Source organism: Temnothorax americanus, unplaced genomic scaffold (genome assembly GCF_048541705.1).
Source record: "Temnothorax americanus isolate GAGA-0224 unplaced genomic scaffold, ASM4854170v1 Scaffold37, whole genome shotgun sequence".
Lineage (NCBI taxonomy): Eukaryota > Metazoa > Arthropoda > Insecta > Hymenoptera > Formicidae > Temnothorax > Temnothorax americanus.
In genome coordinates, this window is record NW_027509515.1 from 704,614 (window position 1) to 729,706 (window position 25,093).

Consider the following 25,093-nt stretch of genomic DNA (forward strand, 5'->3'; position numbering starts at 1 on the left):
TCCGATGTTTACAGCATTTATATTTATTTCACGTACAACTTGCATATATTATAATTATAATCGACAAACAGTAGTCTCTCATAACGGAAACAATTATTATTATTAAATGCGATTATAACTAAAGGGGGGCAAAGATGCGCCCAGCCGGATGAGGCGTGCGAGCCTCTTACACTCAAAAACAAGATTACTATATGTCTATATACATATTATACATATACATATATATATATATATATATATATATATATATATACATACACATATACATATATTTATATATATATTAGCCTTTGAATAATAGAGAATTAGTCTTTGTGTGTGTGTGTGTGTGTGTGTGTGTGTGTGTGTGTGTGTGTGTGTGTGTGTGTGTGTGTGTGTGTGTGTGTGTGTGTGTGTGTGTGTGTGTGTGTGTGTCGTTTTATAGGGAACTCTTTACTTTCTATACGGCTCTTAATATTGTTTCGTATCGTTTCTCTCTTTCTCGTGCCCTCAATAAGGATCTCTACGGACTATTTTGCGAGACTGCGGAATCTCATATCAGCTTATTAAAAATACACATCGCTCGCGGATGTATCATTATTGCGCGTTATATTGTGCATAAGTCATTAGGTACCTCATTTGTAAGGGGTTTTCAGGCGTTGTCTAGACATATCTCTCTCTCTCTCTCTCTCTCTCCCTCTCTAGTTAGGCCATTACCATCTCGGATAAAAGAATCCAGGAAAGCGCGCGCGCAAGCACGACTATTGAATCTCTAAGTATTTTATCATTAACAGTCAATCAGTTAGTAAACGTGCACTACACGTGCCTGAACACTGCTTACAGATTTTCACGATAGAGATACACGACTGAGATATTCGAGTGGGGATACGAGACACGCGAACGAATACACGGGGAAAGCACGGTAACACCGCGATCGTTGACGGTTAGACCAGTCAAATTAGACATTTGAGGTCTCAGGTGATGCGAACTTTTTTATTCCTTTTCAGGCGTGTTGGGGGTGTTTAGAAAAGCTTATTTTTGAGTTGTCGTATCATAAGACCCAGAGCTTTTTTAGGGGGGTGGAGGGGGAACCAATTTTTGACAAATCGGAACGAGTCACCGCTCATTTTCTTCGTTTTTTCAAGCCCTACAACTTTCTTAGGAGCGAAAAAGTGCTATCTATTAATCGAAACGAGATAAATGCAAAAAACCGCGAAAATTTTATTTTTCGGGGGAACCAAAATTTTCGTTTTTTCGCAATAACTCGGCGAATGTTGATAAAAAATGAATGACCAACCCCTCAGCTACAATATCAACATTCGCCGAGTTATTGCGAAAAAACGAAAATTTTGGTTCCCAAAAAAAATAAAATTTTCGCGGTTTTTTGCATTTATCTCGTTTCGATTAATAGATAGCACTTTTTCGCTCCTAAGAAAGTTGTAGGGCTTGAAAAAACGAAGAAAATGAGCGGTGACTCGTTCCGATTCGTCAAAAATTGGTTCCCCCTTCACCCCCCTCAAAAAGCTCTGGGTCTCATGATACAACTCAAAAATAAGCTTTTCTAAACACCCCCAACACGCCTAAAAAGAAATAAAAAAGTTCGCATCACTTGAGAGCAAAAGCCTTTTTTTTTTGTTTAATTTGACTGGCCTAGGTATCAATTCTTGGTTGCCGTACCATTCAGCCAACAAAAAAATATTTTAACGTTAATTAACCGACATTAAAAAGAAACAGTCACGTGTTCGAAACGAAAACCACGGTTTCGAGTCCTCACTACGCATGCAAGAGATTTTAAACGTCATCGTTTTTAATCACTAATAATCCTAATTAAATAAATATCTTGAGAATTTGTAAGAGATCAAAACGTATTTCAGCGTAAGGCTCTCCGAGTATTAAATTGTAATTTGTTCATCGCGTCCGCAGGTCCGCAGACGCGAGCATCACTGAAATCGTACTCAACAATTAGCGTCGACAATTAGTCCCAGTCTTATTAAACAGTTCTCAAACCGTGCTTAAAAAAAAGAAATGCTCAGTTTGCTGCCTTTATAGAAAAAAAACAAAACAAAAAAAAAACATTTTCGCGTGCGAAAACATCATCGTTCTCTTTTTCACAGAAGAGACCGATTAAAAATCGAAAATAAAGATAATAAAATGGGATAAAAGGAAACTAAAAACGTATGAACATCGCTCTAAAGCGATGTCGTGCGACGTAACGGAGATGAGATGAGGCGATGTGTGAGCAGCAGAGCTGCTGCTTAGTAATCGAAATGTAATAAAACGCGAGGCCAATGCGCGCGATACACACTTAGGATATTAATAAGATAGAAGAACCACTTTAGTAATCCGATAGTAATCTTGATTTTAAGCTAGCCTTCCGTCGACAAGCGCATTGTTATAGAAATCAATATGTTACACACATATTCACTAACCGAGAAAATTAACATGTTTTCAAAAGATATATCTGTGGATGTCGTCATTATGGACCAGTCCATAACGCGAGAGTAACATTGGCGCGCGAATGAAACGCCCGGTTTAACGTCGCGCGAGCGAGTTCGTCGAGACTCCCTCGACCAACTCGCAAAGCACAATTTAGTTAAACTTTATGTATGTACCAGAAATTTTTCACTCGCGAGAAAAAAATACTCATCTAAATTTCGGTAAAGTTACAATTTCGCTGTAAAAAGGCGACCAGATTTTACACACACACACGCGGCTCGTAAAGGAATCTCTCTAAAAAAAAAATTCCAAGATGTACAATTTTTTTTTTTTAAGAGATTTTTAACCTACGGTGTAAAAGCAACAGGTGAGTCCAACGTCTCGCGTGACGTCGTGAGAACCTGCACGAGATATTGTTGACTCTGGTACATACAAAGCAGCTGAAATGTTACATGCGCGTGCGCGTTTTTTCTTCGCTAGCGTAACAGTACAAAGAATATAAGTAAATATAAAAATCAAATAATAATATTAATAATAATAATTACAAAGAGGATCGTTATTTTAAAGCTTCTAACAATAATAAAAATGAATACTTTCCTTCGAGTTCGTAATAAATTAATAATGAGCTTTAAAAGCATTCGTACAATTCAGCTAACAATGGCGATCGACGATATGAAGATGAGTCATGGATCGCGTAACTCGTTTTATCATCCTCGTCGTAATTCACCTTCATTATCAACCGCGATAAGGCCGCGGCATCGGTGAGATTCAAGTGAAAGCGGTTCAGTGGATCTAGTGAAAGAGCGTTTGGCAGAATTACATAAACAATATGTCATCGAATGCAAAAGCGGCATTCGCATTCGTGAGTAGTACAAATAAGCCCAAGTTAGCGTACATACCTGGGATATAAATTCAATAAAAATATACGAACGGTAAAGTTATGTAATTTAAGATAACGCCGTCTCTCTATTATTAGCGTTTGGATATACGTTTGCTCGACGTCCCGTCATTCTAATTAGTTGCCGTGTATTCGAAAACAAAAGCAGACGTGGCGTTAAGAACGAGGTTGAATTTGGTCATATGATTGATTAATTCGACAGCCGCCCTACAATTTGCACTTGTTCTAAGATGCAGGTAGATAATGGATATCGCATTACGCGTTAACTGCTCAAGAACTTATTTATACTACTATAGAGAACACGAGGAAACCCTGGCTCCCCCTTTCTTTCCTTGTCTTACGAAGACCGGATTTCATTAATGAAGAGAGGGTCTCGTAGCCCTCTGTTTCAACCTGGTTAATAACGCCTGCTCGCCGTCGTCCTCGGTTTTCGATGAAACTCCACGGAAACTCTCCGACCGATACTTGTCCCTCAAAAACGTCCTTCTCTCCTCTTTGTACTTTTCGATTCTTTCTCTACACTGCGGGTCCCCCAGGTCTAGGCCGCCGAGATTTCGCAATTGGATCTTCTCGGAGGCGCTCGAGCAGGTGCCGGAGCTGATGCCGACGTTAGGCGTCGAGCAATGCTGCACGTCCTCGGACGTCGGTTTCACCGACAACGAGATGTCCTTTGTCATTCGATTGAACTTGGCCTCGTCCAGGGAGCGGCTCAGCGCCGCTCGAGTCGCCCTCGCGTGACGCGCCCGCAAGCAAGGTGGTAAATGCTGCGACGGCTCCTCGGATTTGCCCTTCGCGCAATCCAATTCTTGTCTCATCTTACTCTCTCGGACGATCTCCGAATCAAAGCTCCTTCGCTCTCTGACTGTTTCGCTTTCGTATTTTCTTCTTATAGGCGTAGACGCGTCCCCTACCGCGCCTCCGGATAATCTTTGTAGAGCTAGCTCCTGCAAAATCGCCGCGGTGTCTCGTGGCGGAAGAACCACCGTGTCGTCGATGGTCGGCGACAAGATGTTTGTGAATGTGCTCGACGTGTCCAACGTCCGTTCCATCACCTCGGACGCCCCTTCTGGCGCGTGTGCCACCTCGCAAGGCTCGGCCGCGTTCTCCGAAGGAATCCTCACTTCGATGTTGCCTCGTATTTGATTAGCTTGCAAGCTGACGCATTTGTGACCCTCGTCGCCACGTTTGGAAGCGCATTTGCGTATTTGTTGCGTATTACTCTGCTGCTTCTGCGAATTATTGTATCCGAAACTTTGGCACTTCTTTGACAGTCCGTTCGTACAATGGTCGTTGTCACGATCGTCTCGTGTAACGCTCGTCTCCTGATTTCCCTCGGATTTATTCGAGAATCGCGGATGATTCGTGACGTGTAAAGTGCGTGTCGCGCAATCACGCTGCTGCGCGCTCGTGTCTCTCGACAGACAGCGATAGTTCTCAAAGGTTTCCGTTTCCCCAAACAGCTCCTTATCGTCACGTATCTCGTTCCGATTTGTACCAAATACGTTCGCATTGTCCGCCTCGATGTAACAAGCGCGAACCTGTTGCTGCTGCTCCCTCGCGTTAGACTCTTGGCCCGAATTAACATCCGTGCAGGAATATCGATTGCCATTCTCCCGATCGCGCAGTCGAGAATGGGTGTCGTCCGTGAGATTATCCTCGTTTACGAGACCAAAACTCGTCTGCGACTCAGCCTCTTCTCGCTCGAGCCCATGACCCGTATACTTCTTCGTATCGGTAACATCGAGTATCATCTCCTCGCTTTCCTGCATCGATGCACGACTTCCCGTCGAATTGTCGGAAGTCATTCCCATACGAAACGCGTCCGCGGTCGGAGGCAGCGTGAGCTCAACCAGTGTTCCAGGAACGTTCTCCGACGCTGGATTCGCATCGCTTTCCACAAAGGAATTGTTGGGAGTAGTCGATTCGCTGATCGGTATTATAAAGGAATTAGCTGCCGTTCCTCCAACAATCACCCAGTCGCCGGAGTCGTTGTTGCTACTCGTTGCGCGCGGATTTTCCGTATTGGTGAACACTTTGTCGGAGCTGTCGCAAATTACGAATCCAGACTCCTGCAGCTCCTGTAGAGTTTGTTCGCACGACATGGGAGAATCGAGATCGGTCGTATTGGATGGCAACCTCGGCAAATCAGCCACCCCGGTAAGATTATTTGGTGAATCAGTAGACTCGTCGCGTTCGTTAGCCGCCTCTTCTTTTTCTTTATACGATTTAGATGAGATCTCCACAGAATGCAAACTCAGCTGTGTTACGTCCTTACGGGATGCGGCTACTCCGCTAGTTGCAGCTTCTTCGCACGAAGAGGAGGATAATCTGTTACACGGTGTCATCTCCGTATCATTGAAAATCGAAGCGACCGCGCTCGATTGAGTCGCGACGCGATTTTCGGTACGCGATGTGGTCGCGTTTCTATCGTGCAATTCCACGCGTCCATCATAAGCTATAATCCTCTCACATGGCTCCAATCTCTTATCCCGGTCTTCTAAATTTATAGACAACCTATGGCTAGGATCCGACGACTTTTCAGAAGATGACGCACTGGTCTCCTTCAACTTATTCGTATTACTTCCGTCGCGCTCGTCGCCAATCTCTAACGGCAAAGTGAAACTTCGAAAACTTATTCTGGGGCTATTAGCTGGTACCGGCGACGTAGAGTGAGACGTGCCCTGCAACGTAGCGGGCGTTAACGGCGTAGAGGCTTCCGACAACAACGGTAGATAACCTGGGGTTTGTAACGGAGACGGTGTTTCGATACTGTGAATATCCGCACTTGTCGACACCATGACCTGAAAGATTCGATAGATTAGACATGACGTGTATATAGAAAATGACTGAGACTAATTTACGTTAATCACCTGATCAGGACTTTGGCTGTCTATGAAACGCAACTCGACGTCGCAATGCAATCTTTCTTCTAAGCGAGATCGTTTCCTCTTAGACCCGCCGGTCGCGGCGGCACATTGATTTCCTTCGGTTCTCTGCCGACGCGGTGACGCTTCTACCGACGCCACTCCGCCACCTTCTTCTTCCGAAAGCATCCTCATCTCTCGTTCTTCGAGATCAAAGTTAAGTTGTATCTCTGAGAGATCCAACGGCGAAGATGCGTTAGGCGCATCAGCCAAGTGATCAAAGTACGAATCGTGCGAGACAGATCGACTGTGACCGCAGGTTCTGATGGGAGGTGGTCCTCCTAAAAGCGGACCCAACCCATCTTCGCCGTCTAAACTGTCGGCACTTTTGACGGGTCTCAGGCGTCGCAAAGAGTTCAAGGAACTTGGCACTGTTTCCGCTTGAGGTGGCGTGCCAATTTGCCTCGTTTTTCCGACAGCGCCCCTACCGAATAGCGCCCTCCAATTTAGCGAGGGCGATCGTTTCGAGCCATTTCGTTTGCGTGGCAGCTCTATGACAGTGTGATAGCGCAAAGGAAGGCCAGCCGGACCCGCCCCAACTTCTATGTAATCAGGCTCGCCTCTGAGACTTCTGTTGCGCGCTTCCTCCAAAGTAAGCAATCGCGCGGACGTGGTGATCGCCAAAGACTTTGGTCTGCCAACAGGACCATCCCCGAATATGAGTTCCGCGTAGCAGACTAGAAATTCCGTCACGACCGCCTGAACTCCGACACCCTGAAGAGCCGCTACACCACCCACTTCCAGCTCCTTGCACCTCAAGAGATTTGGCGCCCAGACGATGGCCACATTGCGCGGAGTCATACCTGTTTCCGTGCCACGCGCGGCTACCCTCACCAGATGACGCATCAAATATTCCAGTGTCCTGCGTACATGGTTTGATAAAGATTAGAATAAATCGTCGACTCGTTGCCGCGACAGGTGAACGTAACGAAAATGGAAATATAGATAAAACTACCTGTAATGTGGTGGCGGTAACTTTCTAACCGCGTCTCTCATACGTCTCAATCTCTCTGCGTCGCTACTGGCTTGAACCGCATTGACGAAAGTGGAGTAAAGTTGATACGTGCACAATGGATTCGGCAGCTCTCTAAAGTACATCTTCAATAACGATGCTACGGAGTGGATATCTTGCAGAATGCTCTCATCGGAATGCAACGCTGGTACCCTATCTTCGTCGAAGGCGTTCCGCAATTTTTGAATATTGGACGTTACGCCACTAAGACGATATATACCGTCGACTAGACCATGTTTCTCTATGAATTCCGCGCAGCACGTCAAAACGGTAGGCACTACAAAACGAATAATCTTTTTCGTCTTCCTTCCTCTTTTATATATATACTCGATATATCTGAATTATAAAAAGTATGCTAGAAAAAAATGTACCGTCTTGACCAGAGTTTAATAGATGTTCTCCCAAATCGCAACCAAATACGCGCTCTCGCAGTATACCCGATTGCTTCAATCTCCTCCTAGAGGGCCGATTTAGTATGAAGGATCTAAAAAAGGCGATCAATTTGCCATGTTTCCGGAGCACAGGTTTTACTGGTAATCTCGATCTGACCGTCGTCGAAACCGTCAAGTGACGCGGCACTTTGTCCCCGATTACGGCGACGCATTCGGCCGGGAAAAATCCAACCGCGAATCCATGCTTTCCACGCCACCACGTACTTTCCCCCGGAGGGGGCATGTCTATAACGGATATCATGTCGCCTACCTGTTTATTATATTAATCACTTGGATTAGTCAGAGCGCAAAGTTCTCATAGTACAAAGACTTAAAACTTAGCTAATCGATTACCTGGAAAGAGATCTCATCTTGGGCTTGAGCGGTGTAGGGTCTCACGGCGTATGCCGCGGCGACGGCCGGAGTATTGATAGGACAGGAATCCGATTCCGGCACCAGAATCCTTCTTCCCCTGTTATCGAGCTGTAGCCAATTTAATACCGGGCCACAGTTTAAGCCTTCGTGATTCAACAGCGAGAACCGGCTCAAGTAATCCTTTAGTATATCACAGGCGTTTTTTGGCCGAACATCTGGAAGCTTCGTTAAGGAGGAAAACTTTCTGTCAAATATGCAGCGATGCAGCTGCTTATCGAACATGACGAAGTTGTCGTAGGACCTCTGTAGCGTCCAGCACGCGTCGCCGGATGTTATTCGAACGGCGTAGCTCTCCGAGTCGTTGGAACCCTCGTTGACGGATACCTAAAAGCCAAGCCGGTGTTTTCTTAACCAAACCTTCCGTGCGTTTCGCGTTCTGGCGTACCTCCAGAGTACCAAGCTCGACGTGCTCGTAATGAAAGTGGGCACACTCGTCGAGCTTCGGAAAGCGCGCGATGCTACTCATGTTGCTGCCAGAACTAACGGGCGTGCCGAAGTCGTCCGTCCGGTTACCGCTCAAGCCCTGCAATTTCATTCACACAAGAGAATTAAATTCCCTGTGGAACTTTATCATCAAACTTGTGTAATAAATTCGACATTCTCGCGCGAGCTTTTAAATCCACTAAAGTGCGCCATAATTTTTAGTTTATTAACCTTCGTCTGAGACTCGATATCGGTGAGCCGATGAGCACGGGGCCTCTCTTGCGTCGACGGCCCGGGCATCTTTCGCAGCCTCTCCGTGGACGAGGACGAGGAGGACGAGGAGCCAGGCCTTTGACCGGATTTGCCACGCGCCAAGGTGGCCTTCTTCACGTTCCTCTCGATCGAGCCATCGCTTCTTTCCCGCAGTTTCTCTGCAGACACGACGGTGGAACTTGGGATTATCGTGTTCAGAAAAACGCACTAAATCCCGGACGTTCTCGTAAAGGGCGTTTTAATCGCGTCATTCGGAGAACGATCACTTTTAACGTCTCGTTATCTCAGATCCGTTCGTTTAGGACCAATAAACGCCCTTTGTTAAAGGCATCTCGTATTAAAATCGATAGAAATTCGAATATCTTCACGGGGCACGGCGCAATTATCGACCGACCGAATTTCCTTCCCGTCTCCGCGATACGTCCCGGAACGTCTGCGATCGTCTCGCGAAAGGGAAACGACCGTTTTTTTGGAATCGAGATCCGTCTGCGGCGGGTTTTTTTTTCCCTCCACGGCTCACACCATATGCGCCGCATATCGCGCGTTTATCCGACGACCAACGCGGACGAAACTAAAAGCAAAGCCGCAGTCCGCAGTAAGTAAAAGAAAAAAAAAATCTCTTAACTATACAGCTCCATCTCGACACGTCCCACAAACGTTGTTACCGCGATAACGTGAGCGAGAGATAAACATTAGGGAACATTTCGGATGACAGGTCGACGGAACGTTATAGATTCTCGGTTACAACGTCGTTTCTCCGTCGTCGGTTACCAGGAGGCACGGCGGAAGTCGTCGAGTCGCGTTGGACGCTTCAGCAGGGCGTCTCGGCTCGATCGGCACCGCGCCCGGAGCCCGGAGCGCCGGGAGCGCGATCGAGCGCAGGCCGACACCGACACGCGCGCGCGGGGGCTGTCGGCGCGCTTAACAAGGCGAGTCTATTATCTAAGGCGCGCGGAAGTGCCAATAACCCGAAGGCGGTGGTGGCGGCGGCGGCGGCGGCGACTCCGTTTCGGGCTGCTCGACTGCTCGACCTCGACATCGGGACGCTCGCGCCGAGGAGTGTCTCCCCGCGCGCGGATTCACGCGCGCCGAAATTTTTGCAGCTCCGGCGCTCTCACGACGCGTTTCGATACGCGGAAAACGATACGACGGATTACGGAGTAAGTAACGAAGCAACGGATTCACGGCATTCGCGCACGCGACTCGCGAGCGAGCGAGGGGGATCGACGGCCGACGTGTATATTTACATCGCGAGCGTACCGCAACCGCGACGTGAACGGCGGAGGGAGGAGGGATCGCGGAGCACGGGGGGGGGGGTCGGAGAGAGAGAAAGAGAGAGAAAAAGAGAAGGAAGGATTGATATATCGGACCTTTCCGCTTTCCGCACCGGCGAGATCGCGAAGTCGCGAAGGCTGAAGACTGCGAACAGCTGTGGGTCTCCGCAGCTCACCCCCCCCCCCTAACCCCTCTCTCTTCGCGCTCGCTCCTTGCTCGCCAATGCTCGCCACTGTACGACTCGAATCTTCGCGCTGGGTCTGGGATATAACGGCGCTATTATGTCACGAGCGGTCTCTTTCTTTCTTGCCTCATTTTTTCTCTCTCTCTATCTCTCTTTCTCTCTCTCGTTCAACGCTTCGTCGCGCACGCTCGGGCGAGGATAAACTCGGGAGGGGAAAAAGGGACGGTCGGCGCGATGCAACGCTACGAACAGGGCCGCTCTCATTCTCGCCCATTTTCGCATCCTCTCTTAACAAGCCGGCGCGGACTCGAGGGGGGAGAGAAACGTACCCGTCGTCGCTCCCGATTATTGAGAACCCCTGGTGGTCAGCCGAATATTTCGCCGCCTGTCGGAGAGGAAAGTCCGCGCACCCGCACCGTGTCCGCTGCCTCCATTTGTTTCCGTTTTACGTCGAGGCTGGTGCTCCTCGCGCGGGTGGAGCTCGACGAGACGGCGACGGAGGCGGCGATCTCGTTGCGATCACGGTCGCGTTCTCACTCACTCCTCTGCATCACCGTTCCACTCACGCCGCCGATCGCGAGACGCGACGCGAGTATACGTCCTTCGGCGAGGCGGCCGTGCGAAGTTAACGGTAACCCAGCCCCAGCCTCACGACGATCACAAACGGATCAAAGACGCTTCTCTCAACGCCGCTGCCCACCCGCCCGCCTATCCGCCACTACTCCCCAACCTAACCTAACTTCGCGTCACCTAGCCTGACGCGACGCAACTCGACTTAACTCGACGCGTCCGTCGTCGCCCGTCACAAGTGTCACCAATACCCACGACCCACCGACGAGACGGATTCTCTCATTTTGGTTTTGCAAAATATAAACAAAATTATTCATTGGATTACCGGTTTTATTTAACAGTGATCTCGACTACGTTCCGATTAACTTAATCGAGGATTTCGTGTCCCTCGTCCCTCGCAGTCTCGTCCTTCGTCTTCTTCGTCTGTTTTTTTCGAGCGTTCGGAGCGTCGTCGCGAGATACGATCGATAACAAATCGGCTGCTAACGCAGCTTGCGCGCTGGACGAGCTGCTCGATCGCGAAAGCGCGATGCAACGATCTCGAAAGTTGATGTTTGAGCTGTGCCTGATGATTTCACTCAGCGCGACGCTCAGCACGCGACAGAATCTCAAATTCTTGTCCGGATTGCCGTGGCCGTTGTCCTTGACGTTCTTGACTCCTTGACTCATACTCGCATTCTGTCAAACAGAACCCGAGCCTGTTTCGATCATCGATTCTTGCTTATTCATTCGCAAGAGAAACGTATACGAAAATTCTGCTCTTTGGGGTCCGCAATGCGAGTCGTAAAGGCCTTCGCGCATAAAATCGCGTAAGGACGTAAAACGTAAGCGTAAGAAAATCGACCAATCCCAATCAAGTATTGTGCTGTCCGTAATCCCAGTAGGGGAAAATACTCGATTGGGATTGGGTGCGTTCAGCCGATACTCTGCTAGCCTAGCAATCGTGAGCAGTCGCTCGTTTTCGCTCGTTTCCTCTCCTTTTAATCCATTGGGTCCAAGGAGAGGAAACGAGCGAAAACGAGCGACTGCTCACGATTGCTAGGCTAGCGGAGTATCGGCTGAACGCACCCATTGATTGATTTTCTTACGCTTTACGTTTTACGCCCTTAAGGTGCCTTTTCATGCTGACGCTCGACGCTCATTTTCAGCGGCAAGATGGTCGCATGACGCCGGCGTCAATTGAAATTCATGAAAAGGAAAACAGCGTCAAAATTTCGGCGTCTCGCGCCGCTTTGGCTTTGACGTTTAAAGCTGAGAAAATCCAGCTTTCTTTGCTTGACGCTAGCGTCGCGAAATCACGTGATCTCGCGATACGCTGAAACGAGCGTCCCATGAATTCGCACCTTAATTCCAACATCAAATGGACACAAATAATGACACAGTATAATATCTACTTATGCGCGCTGTGGGTTAACAGTTCGACCAATTCAGCAAATCGCAACGCAAACCCGCGGGTAAAACATTTTTTATATAAAAACGCATATTTAAATATATATAATTATACAATATTATATAAAATATGTCCATACTATGTTTTTTATGTTTAAAAGAATCATTTTTGCATTATTTTTTTATAATAAAAAATAAAGTTTGAGGAATTGTGAAAAATTTGCTCATATATATATAATCATATATAGTAATATTTTATTACACAATTATTACATTTGTATATGATTATATATATATCTTTACTATTATATAAAGGAGAAAAATTTGTAGCATTGTTCGGGGTAATCTTAAAAACTATTGAATCAATTTCAAAAATTTTTACACTGGTGGATAGCTTACGTCTTCCTAGTGATTATATATAGGTAAATATATAAACAATGCAAAAACAATTTTAAAAAATGCAAAAATTATTTTTTTAATTATTTTCTAAGTTTCTTTCTTTTTATTTTTCTTGTACATACGAACAGAGATTATACAAGATTATAATATTTTATATATTTATATAAATATTTTTATATAAAAAATTTTTGGTAAATATGCATATTAGGTCAAACCTCACCGATGACCTTGACCTTGACATATGTTGTCAAGGTCACCCTCCTGAGTGACCTTCAGAAGGTTTTAGCCGGCAGTCATTGTTTATTAAAAAGTTATTAACAGATAATGTTTAAAAAATATAGCAGCTATTTTGAGTATTAAAAGGCATAAATTATTAATATTACGTTTTTTTTTTAGCAGAGAATACTTTATTTCGCGAAAAAGTTGCTGCTTTACCAAAACACAACATTTAAAGCAGTAAATTGTTGATAATATGTGTATATATGTTTTTGCTTTTTGTACTCTTTTGCTTTTTATTTTTCTTGCTAGTTCTCACGAAATTTGTTTACACGTTATGGACCGGCAAGATATTTCACGTCGGTCTCTAATTCGCTGCTTAAATTATTCGTATTTTCGTATGTGTTCGGTGAGTGCAAATACTAATAAAACCTTGAACTTCATGCAATCGTAATGCGATAATTATTCACAAACAAATGTAGAGAAACGTATTCAATAATTTCTCAGGTTTTGGCCAGACGACGCTGTTTGCGTCATCCATTCTCAGTTCAGTCCTCTAATGCAATCTCACGCGATGCAATGTTCACGTCTCGACACAGAATGTATCCTAGATCCGAAAGTTTCTCCGGAGTGTTATGCGCGGTTTTTCAGTCCTACTGTTAAGTCCAAAAATCAATATTTTTCTTTGATGCAAAGTTACATTGGTTTTTAACTCAAAGCCACGCTTCACAATGTACCACGCTTGTCACCACTCGTTTGGATTTCATATTCGTTGTATTTAGTTTTAATTGGAATAAATGGCTTAATTTTTGCAAAAGAGCTAAATTGTTATTGTATAATTTGTAACTGAAAAGTTATAAATTTTACAATACATATGTAAAGAACTGTGTAACAAATGCGCCGCTGTTATTGTCAAATATACATTTTTTGATCATATATACTTATCCAAACCTTTTACAGAAGTAAAAGGTTTTGGTATATTGATCACCCTAAACGGGAGCTAACTCACCCAATAAATACCATTTATTGTGGATTGAGGATAAACTCCGGTGACTTTTCTGTACATTTGACAATAACAGTGGCGGATTTTAAAATAATTCACAGTTCTATCTTTTAATATAATTCATCGGCACGATAAATTATATTAAAAGCGTTTCTTAAATATATTATTAATGATATACACTTGAGTATATTATACACTTATATATCCTACGATCTGCTAAGATTAGAATTTTCGTGACTGACGGCGATACAGAGTCGTGCAAATAGAAGTGAGACGAATGTCTACTTCTCAAGAAAGGCCTTGGCTAAACTTATTGTAAGTACATATTACAATATTAATTATTATTAACATACAAGAAAAAATGTGTTAACAGATAATAATACATATTTGAACACAAATCTTTGTTACAGGTCATTAACAATAAGTGGGAGGAATCAGCGTTAACTCACATTTCTGTATTGAAGATGTAAACGGCGGAACGAACCAAGTTTCGTTTCTGTCTTAGCGGTGAAAGAAAGTGGGGCGATTACTCTCAAAGTAAAGCCTTGGCTTCAGCAAATGTAAGTTATTACGTGTAAAGTTATTACATTTATGTTTGAGAGTATATTTATTTATTTAGTGTTAAAAATTGATATTGTATATTTTTTTAGTTGACGACGCCATAAATGCGATAAATGAAAGTCAGGAGGCACAAACTCACACTGTAAATGTGATTGAAAAATGTGTGAACAACGCAGAGGTGTTTAATGTGAGTTTTATATCATTAATAATGTCGATACACAAACACGTGTAGACTCTTAAAGCCATTGTTCTAATTAAAACTGAATACAATTAATATTAAATTTAAACGAGTGGTGACAATCGTGGTACATTGCGAAGCGTGGCTTTGAGTTAAAAACCAATGTAACTTTGCATCAAAGAAAAATATTGATTTTTGGACTTAACAGTTGAACTGAAAAACCGCGCATAATACTCCGGAGAAACTTTCGGATCTAGGATACATTCTGTGTCGAGACGTGAACATTGCATCGCGTGAGATTGCATTAGAGGACTGAACTGAGAATGGATGACGCAAAACAGCGTCGTCTGGCCAAAACCTGAGAGATTCTCGAATACGTATTCTCCACGGTTTGTGAAGAGTTTTCGCGTTCCGATTGTATAGATAGTTCAGGGTTCTATTATTATTTCGCATCCATTACCTACAAGTTACTTTGCCAGCGAAAAAGAGATCGACGCGTGAAATCTCGTTTTCCATTGCGTGAAACACTTTTATAAAGGACAATTTTTAAATGCATGCCTTATTGCAACTGTAAATACAGTAGTTTTTATTGTGTTTGTATGTTTCTTAAGTATTTTAAAATGTATTATACTTTTTATTTACGTATTGTGCTTTACGTTTTGTTTATCGCTTGCATGCAGTAGCTTTAAAAAATATGTATCTTTATTTCTTTATTTTTTTATTCCCTTAATTTTTTGAAAATGTAGAATATTGTGAAATAGTTACATCTCGTAAGTAATTTATTTGACAATTTGTTTTTACATTTCCTCCTGATGGAAGACACCACCACCTTCCCGCGGTTTTCATCGAACAGTAATGTGGATTCGAATGCTTTTTTTGTTACGACAACATGTCAATAACAGATGTGGTATATATTTCAGACATTTGTTATTTACTTTTATGCACGTATAATAATGTCTTAATTAAAACAAGTGTTTTAATAATTGTTATGTAGTGACATTGACGAGTAAGAAAGTTTAATATTTTCTAGATTTATATATTTCTGTCCACGTTTCTGGCAAAGAGTGGATTTCCCGTTTGTTAAAGTACCTATCCTACTTATTAAACTGTGAGCTTTAAAATGCTTCTTTAAATTTCTCAATAGTGGGCTCCTTCTATTACAATGCGTTTAACTGTAGTACAATTTTCATATGAGGAAATTATTCCTTACTAGAATTTATTTGAATGGTATACAATTGAAAAGATATTGAAACAAATAAAGAAGTTATAAATTATACAATACATATGTATATAACTTTCTTATTTAGTTCAATATCCTCTGAAACACGTATATGTATATATATACATATATATCACGTTATTGGACATATAAATAAATAATATATAAAAATATAGTATTAATATTTCTATAAATATATTTGATAACGGAAATATACTTTTATATACATTTTTACTACAATTTTTTTCATGTTTATTTAATCATTTTTACATTATTCATCTCTACATCATCTCTACACATCATCTCTACATTATTCCAAAGATCGCTCTTTAGTTATCGTGCACTGGCAACTCAGATTCACGCCGAGATACCGAGAAAGCATTTCCAGCGTAAAAACATTCGTCGATCGCGCGAGCTGTGTGAGAGCGACAAGGAGGGAGCGATATTCTCCCTCTCGCTCGGAACGGCCGAGCGCTGCCGACACACCGATAGACTGAGCGTCATTTGTGTGCGTTAGTGGAGGGGGAAATTCGCGTGCGTGCCGGGGCCGGGGCCGGGGCTCGAGCTCGAAATCGCAGCACTGCCGGTAAGAATGGGTGAGGTGAGGACGAGCGCGGGCGATGACAGTGGCACGTCGATGTTGTACTTATCTTTCCCTTTTTTTACATTTCGCTACGCCCGATCTAGTAGCGGTTCGTCCGTTCCGTGCGGAAGGGCAAAAAAATTTCCCACAGAGATATACATGGTCACGCGGTGACGGTGACTCGGCTCGTCCCGAACCGATCACGACGCTCGCTGCGTCAGGTGAGACGTCGAAGCGGAGCACGGTGGACGCCCGTCCAGCCGTCCACCCGGAGTCTTGATCCCCACGCGGAACCGCCGACTCGGCTCGAATGACAGAACGGGAACGAGTGGACGAACCTAACCTCCAGGAGACGCAGCGGGTCGTCGGCCCGGCGCGCAAGATCCGTCACCGGTGAGTCGACGTCGTCTTTCTTAGACTTTCTGTTTGTTTTTGCGCGTGCCGGGCGCTTCGGCATGCCCTGGGTCAAATCGGGGGGGCGATCGACACGCGACCCCTCTCGAAAATGTCGCAGTTCTCGCGCGTTGAGCGTTGACCACGCTCGAGCGGTAGCCACGCTGCCACGGTGGGACGGGACACAGGACCGCGACCGTGGACGCCGTGGACGGCAGCGGACGCGGACGGCGCGGACACGCTCCACTCCGCTCCGCGCCGTGCCATGCCGTGCCGTGCGTGCCGTGTCACGCCGCACGCGTGGGCCAATCAGCGCCGCGCTCGTGCGTCGCCTGACACTCGGCTCGGCCAATCGCCGCCTCCTCCTAATTTTTTGACAATCTCATGTGTGAAAATCTACAGAATGAACCACGCGAGAGTCACGGATCGTCCGCGATAGTCCGTGATTCAAAATGCGAATTTGAAAGAGACGCCGTAGGTTCTGCCGGGAAGAAAAAAAGGGTCAAACGTCCTGTTAATCCCGTTGTTGAACGGTAAGCGTGATCTTTCGCGGTCCTTTTCACGCCGAGGCGACTCTCGGAAATCCCGAAGAGTCTGTGGTTCTTATTGTTGGTTGCGTATCGATATTATAAGTTTTTACGCGCTCGTAAAAACTTTTTACACGTCGACTTTCATTTCACTTCCGCAGGTCATTCTCATTCGCGAGATCGGCCGCTCGAGGAGTCGTTGATGCGGTGTCTGCGCTCCGTATGCAAATACTTACTCCTTGCTGATGACGCGCGTATTTGCGGTCCTTGGCGGCGATGTAAACAAAAGCGCGCGCGTCTCAACCTCGCACGCGTGTAAATGAGCGATCGCCGTACTTTCCGGCTGTCGCAAATTCGCCTTGCTAATGCACAAAAGAAAAAAAATATGATTCGACGAGAGTGATTAGATGAGTGACTGGAGACTTGAGAGGCGGTCGAAGAGAAAGGGAAAGAAAGCTCGGAGATCTCGAGGATCGAAAAGGGTTGAAGATACATGCAAGCTAAAGTTCCGATGGTGGCATTGACGCGCGAAAGCTCCACGAGGAATAACTGCGGAGGCGCGATCCCGGATGATCGACGTGATTGCCGCATGACCGGCGACGTTTAGCGACGACCCTTGAACCCGCGAGCGAGCTTCGGTCGTGCTCGGCCCATGCGAGACACGTATGTCGCCCCGCGCCGCGGACAACTTGTTCCGCCTGGATCTCTCGGCGAGTCAGTGCAGCGCGCGCAATCCGGTGGGAATTGTCGTCGTCGTCGTCGTCGTCGTCATCATCGTCGTGGTCGTACTCCTCAGTACCGTGTCAGTCCGCGATTCCTCCACGCGGCGCCGGTTCTCCTCGATCTCGTTATACATGCCACTCGACATAGGGAAGGAGGAGATGCCAAGGTGGAGAACGTAACCGTGGTATGCTACGCCGTCTTCTGGACACCCTGTACGGTACTTGCCCCATAATTTATATCGTATACGCACGCACCGTGTTTACGCACCTGTGCATCTCTCGTCCCTCGAAACGATCACGGTATCCACGGTGGGTGCTCTTTCTTCTCTTCTTTCCTCTTCCTCCTCTTTTTGAAGCGCGCGAAGGGAGCGATTTCCTCGCGTCGCCTACCTGCCGAGGGGCTCTACGTTTCTGCGCGATTCTCCTGGTGAGTAGCAAGCTTTTCGAGGCGTCCTTAACGCCCGAACCTTCCGAGGGAGATCGCCGTGATTCAAATCGCATCATTCTCCTCGAAACGATCGTTCCCGCTTCCGCAAGGAACATGTACACACGCGCGAATGTGTTTTTGAAGGTAACGTCGAACGCGCGTCGGAGTCTTCCGGTACGGCGGCAGGATCCAGGAAGGAGACTGTCCACTGTGTCAATTCCTGTACCAAGTCCGCTCGCGCGAAAGTGATGTCGGAGACACCGGTGAGCTTTGTCGTCGGGGAGCCCGAGCATGAGCCCGTTCCTAATCGCGATCCCGATCCTAGCGAGGTGCTGGAGATCGAGGATAGCTTCCCGAACGAGAGCAGCGATAGCGGCAATTTGCAGATAAATGTCGCGGAAGGACTGGTCGAACGCCGTAGGCGGCTCAGGTGATTTTTGTTTCTTTTTTCTTCTTCTTCCGTTGTCAGTAACGAGCAAAAGCAGATCCCGATTCAGATGCCCCTGCGGATGAAAGGAGCCTGTTATCGGTTATCTCGAACGAGTCGCCCGTCGGGGCGGCTACCCGCTACCCGCGTCGTTCGCCGTCCGCGCGAGTTTCGAGAGTGCGATTTAAGGATGAGACGGCGGAAAATTCGTCAACTTGCGCACCTACGAGAAAGCTAGGGAAGGAAAGGGAACGACGCGATATATAATATATATGTATCTTCGTAACCTTTTTCACCTCTGTCACCGCGCGACAATGAATGTTCAACGTTTGAATATTCAAAGAGTCGCCTCCGCGCAATTAAATACGACCGCCGCATTCTGCAAAAAAAAAAAAAACGTGGTTTTTCAGAATGCACGGTCTTAAAATATTTGCGTTTTAGATAAATCGTGAACATCCACGAACGTCGAACCGATTGAGTTCTCTACCATGTATTAAATACGCATTGCAAGCGACACGAATTCGACCTTACGCGGTTATCGCGGCTAACAAGATACTTTTAAAAAGCCGATAATGCAAAACTGGTTTCTTTTTCCTATTTTTTTTATTTTACGCGCACACACACATACACAAACATTTTACACTACACTTTCTTCGCTCACGAGTTATAACATTACGAGTTACAAATACGGTATACGTAAATAGGATGTTATCGCGTAATCTTCGATGTGGTCGTACGATCCTTCCTTCAAGAGTTAAAAGACCGAATGAGAAGCTAGAAGCTACCGTCTTTACGCGCGACAATATGTGATATATGAAACATTGGACGGAGAGACGATTATGTAATGTTTTCACGTCGTTTCAATTTTAGAGCGTGTCGTAATTCGCGCAGGTTCAAAAATTTTTATATATATTTATATTTTTATATATTTATATTTTTATATATTTATATATATATTTGTATATTTTTATATTTTTCAGATTTTTTTTATACGAATTGGAACGTTTTTCAGAAAAACTCGGAACACTCACAAAATAAAAATAATAATAAAATATTTCAGATTTTTCCTATACTAATATATATATATATTTTTGTAAAAATCTGAATAAATTTAAGTTCAAATAATGAAGCCAATCTGCGAAAAGGTTAAAGGCCTCAAAATTCCTTTAACATTGTAATTGATGACGACTGCTTTTTGCTCGGTACGTGAATGAGCTTGATAAGCAGATTCTGAAATGTCGCACGTTGATCACGTGATCGATACAAGATGCAACGATATCAATATATCGTATAAATATAATTTTATAATCCTCTTCATGCCGATATTAAAGCGATATTATTATTTTGATAACAATATCGAAGTAAGATCGTGTCGCAAAGTGAATGCAAAGTAGATGCATCATATTTTATATCAAACTATGTTAGAATAAGATATGAAACATCCTGTTTCAAAGCGATTGATGTTTTGACCTTGTCTTGACGCTTTATAACAATAGTTGAAGAAGAATTAATTTATGCGAGAAGAATCGTAATTGTTTCGTTTAGCAAAAATATTGATGGTCTTAGAATTGTGAGTTTTGACTAAAAATTTTTATTGACGTCTTTTCGAATCAACTAGTTTTTTCCGCACTTATTTCCATGTAGAAAACGAAGATATTTGGATAGTAAGGGGAAGTGAGTGACAATAGGCAATAGGCCTGTTCTTTTCAGCTGAACTAAAGCACGGTTTATCTTTCCTCTTTTTCTTTTCATGTTGGAGAGACAAATAGAAAAGACGAACCGTGCAAGAAGTTCAGCTGAAAACAGTAGACCTTATGAGTGAAACATGTTACACGATGACAGAGTAATGCAGGAATCAATTATTTAAAAAATAGAGAACCGCTCGACTTTCCCTGGTGGAAAGATGTCTCAGAATTTTTCATATTATTTAATTAGAATTTCTATAAAAATTGTCAGACTTTTTCAGAATGGTCAAAATTTTTCAGATTTTTTATACGAATTGGAACGTTTTTCAGAAAAACTCTGAACAAAACACTCACAAAATAATAATAAAATATTTCAGATTTTTCCTACTAAATATATTTTTGTAAAAATCTGAATAAATATGAGAAAATCTGTGCAATTTATCAGAAATTTTTATACAAACGGATACTGAAATATTCCGAAAATCTTCATCCAATTATTTCGGAAAAAATATATAAGAATTTTTATATATTTTTTTTTCAGAATTTTTTATAAATCTCAATTCTTACAAAATTTCTGAGAAAATATGAAAAATTGTTTCACCCAGGATTGTTACTATCTTTTTGTTTTCCAATTTTCCTTAAGAATGTCACAATATCACTCGTTAAAATATTATTAAATTGTATTTTTAATATATTATATAAATATATACAAGATTATATTAAAAAATTAGAAAGGCCTTGTACGCGCTTCTTTCTCTTCTCGAGCGTGCATGTAAAAAAAAGGTATAAGGGGATTCGCGTGTATCGAGGAAGGAAAGCCGTGTGGATAATCGGTAAGAAACTTGCTTGACCGCTGACGAGATAGTCGAAACGTCACGATAAGTTATACGTTTAATTCTTCATAGGAAACCCAAATTCTGCTATGCAGAACATCCTGTTGCACGTGTTGTGACTCAAAAGTATTCTTCATAATTTAGATTCATATATAATGACACGAATGACGTGAAATTAATATTCCCCGACGCTCATTTTTGAAAATTACATTTTTAGAAATTATCGTCTTCGAGTGGTCGTTGCAATGCTATTTGAGAGAAGAGATCTTGCATTTCGCTCGTTATCCAGCCTCGCGAATATCTCGTAGTTGTCGAAACGAGACAACTTGTTTATTTCTTACATTTATCTTATCATTTTTCTTATTATGATTATCTTCTATATTTTCAAAGGATTTTATATCTCTCTCTACTGTGCTTCTTTTGCATTTGAGTGCTTTCGTTGCGTACATGCAAATGCGTATACGCAACGATGAAAATGACGAGCTATGGTGTTTTATGACGATATGCAAACGTGGTAACGCCGAACTTGATTTTCAGGATTATCTGTGCATCTCAAAATTATCGATAACATCTTTCGCACTGTTTAAACGAGGCGAAGCGTTATAGCGTGGGAGCTTATTCAATTCTTATCCTGCAGGCTTTCGCAATCGCGCGCATTATTTATTTGTTTTTGCTATTCTGGAGATTACAAACATTTCGGCCATTCATCCGGGAATTGCATGATGAGGTGGATAAAGAGATTTATCTTGACGGAAAATACAGAGAGGGATTTAAACTGGAAGGGCTCAGATAGTCTGTCGACTCATGTCTCCAAAACGAGCATGGCGAGAAACAGCGATACCGAAGAGAAGAATACGGACGAGACGCGAACAAAACATCCATCCAGATTAATGTAAATTTTATTTTGCCAATATATATAGACACCTTGCATAATCCATGCTAAAAACGTTACATCGCCAACTACGCGCGTCAAGCGAGCCTTGAGAAAGAAAGAAAGGAATTTTAATTGACATAAGAAAATGATCAGAAAGTCTCAATCTCCAGTTAACTGAAATAATTAGAATAATCATAAATGTCAGGAAAGTTTCGACCACCTCTCAAAAAGACAGAAATGTATATGCTATTATTACTTAAATATTGAATGAATGCATTTTTACTTTTTGGATATCAGACAGATGCATTATTCAGCAATGAATATTAAATAAGCTTCGAAATTATGGAATTTTAAGTAGGAAATTGCGAGACTAACGATAAGTAGTAGATAAGAAAAATGAAATAAATTGAAAGCCTCAAATTATTATAATATTATGACGGGTACTGTATCGCGCGAACTATTTGAGGCTCAAACACTTTATTTTTTTGTACGTTTCGTATTTCTTACGGGCGGGTTGATGATGTGAGATGTTTTTGCTCGTAATGAACTCGAAGTACATCACTGGTCAATATTTATGCAGATATATGCGGAGCGTAGTTTACGGAATTTTAAAATATGTATCATCGAGTATGATAATATACCTCTAACACCACAATATATTGCAGCAGTATTGCACGGCAAGATTGCAATATTGCAGCAATATATCTATGTCTTACCCCGCGCAATATTGCTGCAATATTATAGCAATGTTGTGGCACTACATTGGACAAATATTATATCTATAGAGGGGTAAAAGCCATAGTGGTGAAGTCAAATTTTTCAAGATATTGACTCGTGTGCATAGATGCAATATATAAATTGCACACGAGTTATTTTAAAAAATCAAGAGACACGGTAGTGTCTCGCGCCAAGTATTTGACTTACACCATTATGGCTTTTACCCCTCCATATCTCTGAGCTAATTTATTTCTTAATTCACCATAAATGCCTATATTTTCATTGAGGAACTTTATATATTAAAAGCTGATCAAAATAAATCATTATCTTTATTATAAGCTAATTTATTTCTTAGTTTATCGAATGTGCATAGTTTTCCATTAAAAAACTTCATACATTAAAGTAAATCTAAATAAATCATCATTTTTATTACATCCAACAATAAGCTAATTTATTTCTTAATTTATCGAATATATATGATGCCTTATATATATAGTATGTTGCAATGCCACTTTGCAGCAATATTACTGCAAGATTGACATAATATTACATTCCAATATTGTTGCAACATATCAACACTATTGCACTGCAAGTGCAATATGACAATATTGCTGCATTATATCGTGCTGTTAGGGACAATTAATACTTATGAACGTGTTGTACATGTTTCGATAGGCCCAGCATGTCGCAGGGTACGGTGATGATCCAAGCGCAAAATCGGCTTCTTGAGAAGGACTTTACCGTTGCGACTCCCGAAGAGTTTGTCCATCGTTTCGGAGGCACCAGAGTTATCAACAAGGTAAGCGTTTGCTTCAAACGCGCGGAGCGAGAAAAGGTTGACATTGCTATACGGATCTTTACATTACAGACCGTCGTTTTGTAGGTGCTGATCGCCAACAATGGTATCGCGGCAGTTAAATGTATGCGATCGATTCGACGCTGGTCATACGAGATGTTTAAAAACGAGAGAGCTGTGCGTTTTGTGGTGATGGTCACGCCGGAAGATTTGAAGGCGAACGCGGAATACATCAAAATGGCAGATCAATACGTGCCTGTACCGGGTGGGAGCAACAACAACAATTACGCTAATGTGGAACTGATCGTCGATATCGCGATACGTACTCAAGTCCAAGCAGTTTGGGCGGGATGGGGCCATGCTTCGGAAAATCCTAAACTTCCGGAGCTACTCCACAAAAATAACATCTGCTTTATTGGTATAAATAAAAAGTATAATTTGTGTTTCTCCAGCTGTTATTTTGCCGATAAGAATCAATAAATTGATCGTGACAACAGCTTTTCGCGGGATTTTAATATTCATAAATTTGCATACTTTCATGTCGATGCGCTCTTACATTCTCATATTCCTAAATTCTTCGGCAGGACCGTCCGAGAAAGCCATGTGGGCTTTAGGTGATAAGATCGCATCGAGCATAGTCGCTCAAACCGCGGATGTCCCAACGCTTCCCTGGTCAGGATCGGAATTGACAGCGCAATACAGTGGGAAAAAAATCAAGATATCATCGGAACTTTTTAAAAAGGGATGCGTTGCCACCGTGGAGGAATGTCTGGCAGCGGCTAACAAGATCGGCTTCCCGGTTATGGTAAAGGCGAGCGAAGGTGGTGGAGGTAAAGGAATTAGGAAGGTTGAAAACGCTGAGGAATTACCCGCTTTGTTTAGGTAAGATCCAAAGTTCCGCCCCAAAAAGAGGACTTTAATTATATAAACCATTGCACTGCACTGTGTAAACCATTTTCATCGCAAGGATTTCTAACGTTTAGGCAAGTACAGATCGAAATACCTGGCTCACCAATATTCATTATGAAACTGGCTAAATGCGCTCGTCACTTGGAAGTGCAATTACTGGCCGACATTTATGGTAACGCAATATCATTGTTCGGACGTGACTGCTCTATCCAGAGGAGACATCAAAAAATTATCGAGGAGGCACCTGCCGTGATTGCCAAACCAGAGGTTTTCGAAGAGATGGAAAAAGTAAATATCACAGTAATTATATATATATATATATATATATATATATATATATATATATATATATATATTTTTTTGACAACGTTGTTATGGACTGCGCTATTAATTGT

The 25,093-nt window shown here is 43.2% G+C and overlaps 2 protein-coding genes across 11 annotated transcripts in view; one reads left to right on the plus strand and one right to left on the minus strand.

The window, feature by feature from the left end:
• On the minus strand, nt 1-17,937 carry Cdgapr (GTPase-activating protein CdGAPr). Of its 5 annotated transcripts, XM_077414704.1 has the most exons (9): nt 17,545-17,937; nt 11,166-11,518; nt 8,770-8,969; nt 8,501-8,638; nt 8,035-8,439; nt 7,621-7,951; nt 7,193-7,526; nt 6,184-7,099; nt 1-6,114 (listed from the first exon to the last, which is right to left on the minus strand). In XM_077414704.1, the coding sequence occupies exons 3-9, from the start codon at nt 8,836-8,838 to the stop codon at nt 3,670-3,672; spliced, it is 4,638 nt and encodes a 1,545-aa protein (XP_077270830.1). In that variant the 5' UTR covers nt 8,839-8,969; nt 11,166-11,518; nt 17,545-17,937; the 3' UTR covers nt 1-3,669. The 5 variants fall into 5 exon arrangements, with proteins under 5 accessions (XP_077270830.1, XP_077270825.1, XP_077270831.1 ...); XM_077414699.1 differs by lacking the exons at nt 11,166-11,518; nt 17,545-17,937 and adding an exon at nt 10,600-11,037; XM_077414705.1 differs by lacking the exons at nt 11,166-11,518; nt 17,545-17,937 and adding an exon at nt 10,182-10,537.
• The window catches only part of Acc (acetyl-CoA carboxylase), a 15,560-nt gene continuing 6,883 nt past the window's right edge, over nt 16,417-25,093 (plus strand). Inside the window, exons 1-6 of one of the 6 annotated variants that reach the window (XM_077414693.1) lie at nt 18,055-18,248; nt 18,602-18,887; nt 23,669-23,792; nt 23,877-24,207; nt 24,374-24,671; nt 24,773-24,986. In XM_077414693.1, the coding sequence (XP_077270819.1) occupies nt 18,218-18,248; nt 18,602-18,887; nt 23,669-23,792; nt 23,877-24,207; nt 24,374-24,671; nt 24,773-24,986 (1,284 nt within the window). In that variant the 5' untranslated portion in view covers nt 18,055-18,217. Of the gene's footprint in view, nt 16,782-17,150; nt 17,315-18,054; nt 18,458-18,601; nt 18,888-22,109; nt 22,295-23,668; nt 23,793-23,876; nt 24,208-24,373; nt 24,672-24,772; nt 24,987-25,093 lie in introns of those variants that run through there. The other 5 variants (XM_077414694.1, XM_077414695.1, XM_077414698.1 and 2 more) reach the window with 5 other exon arrangements.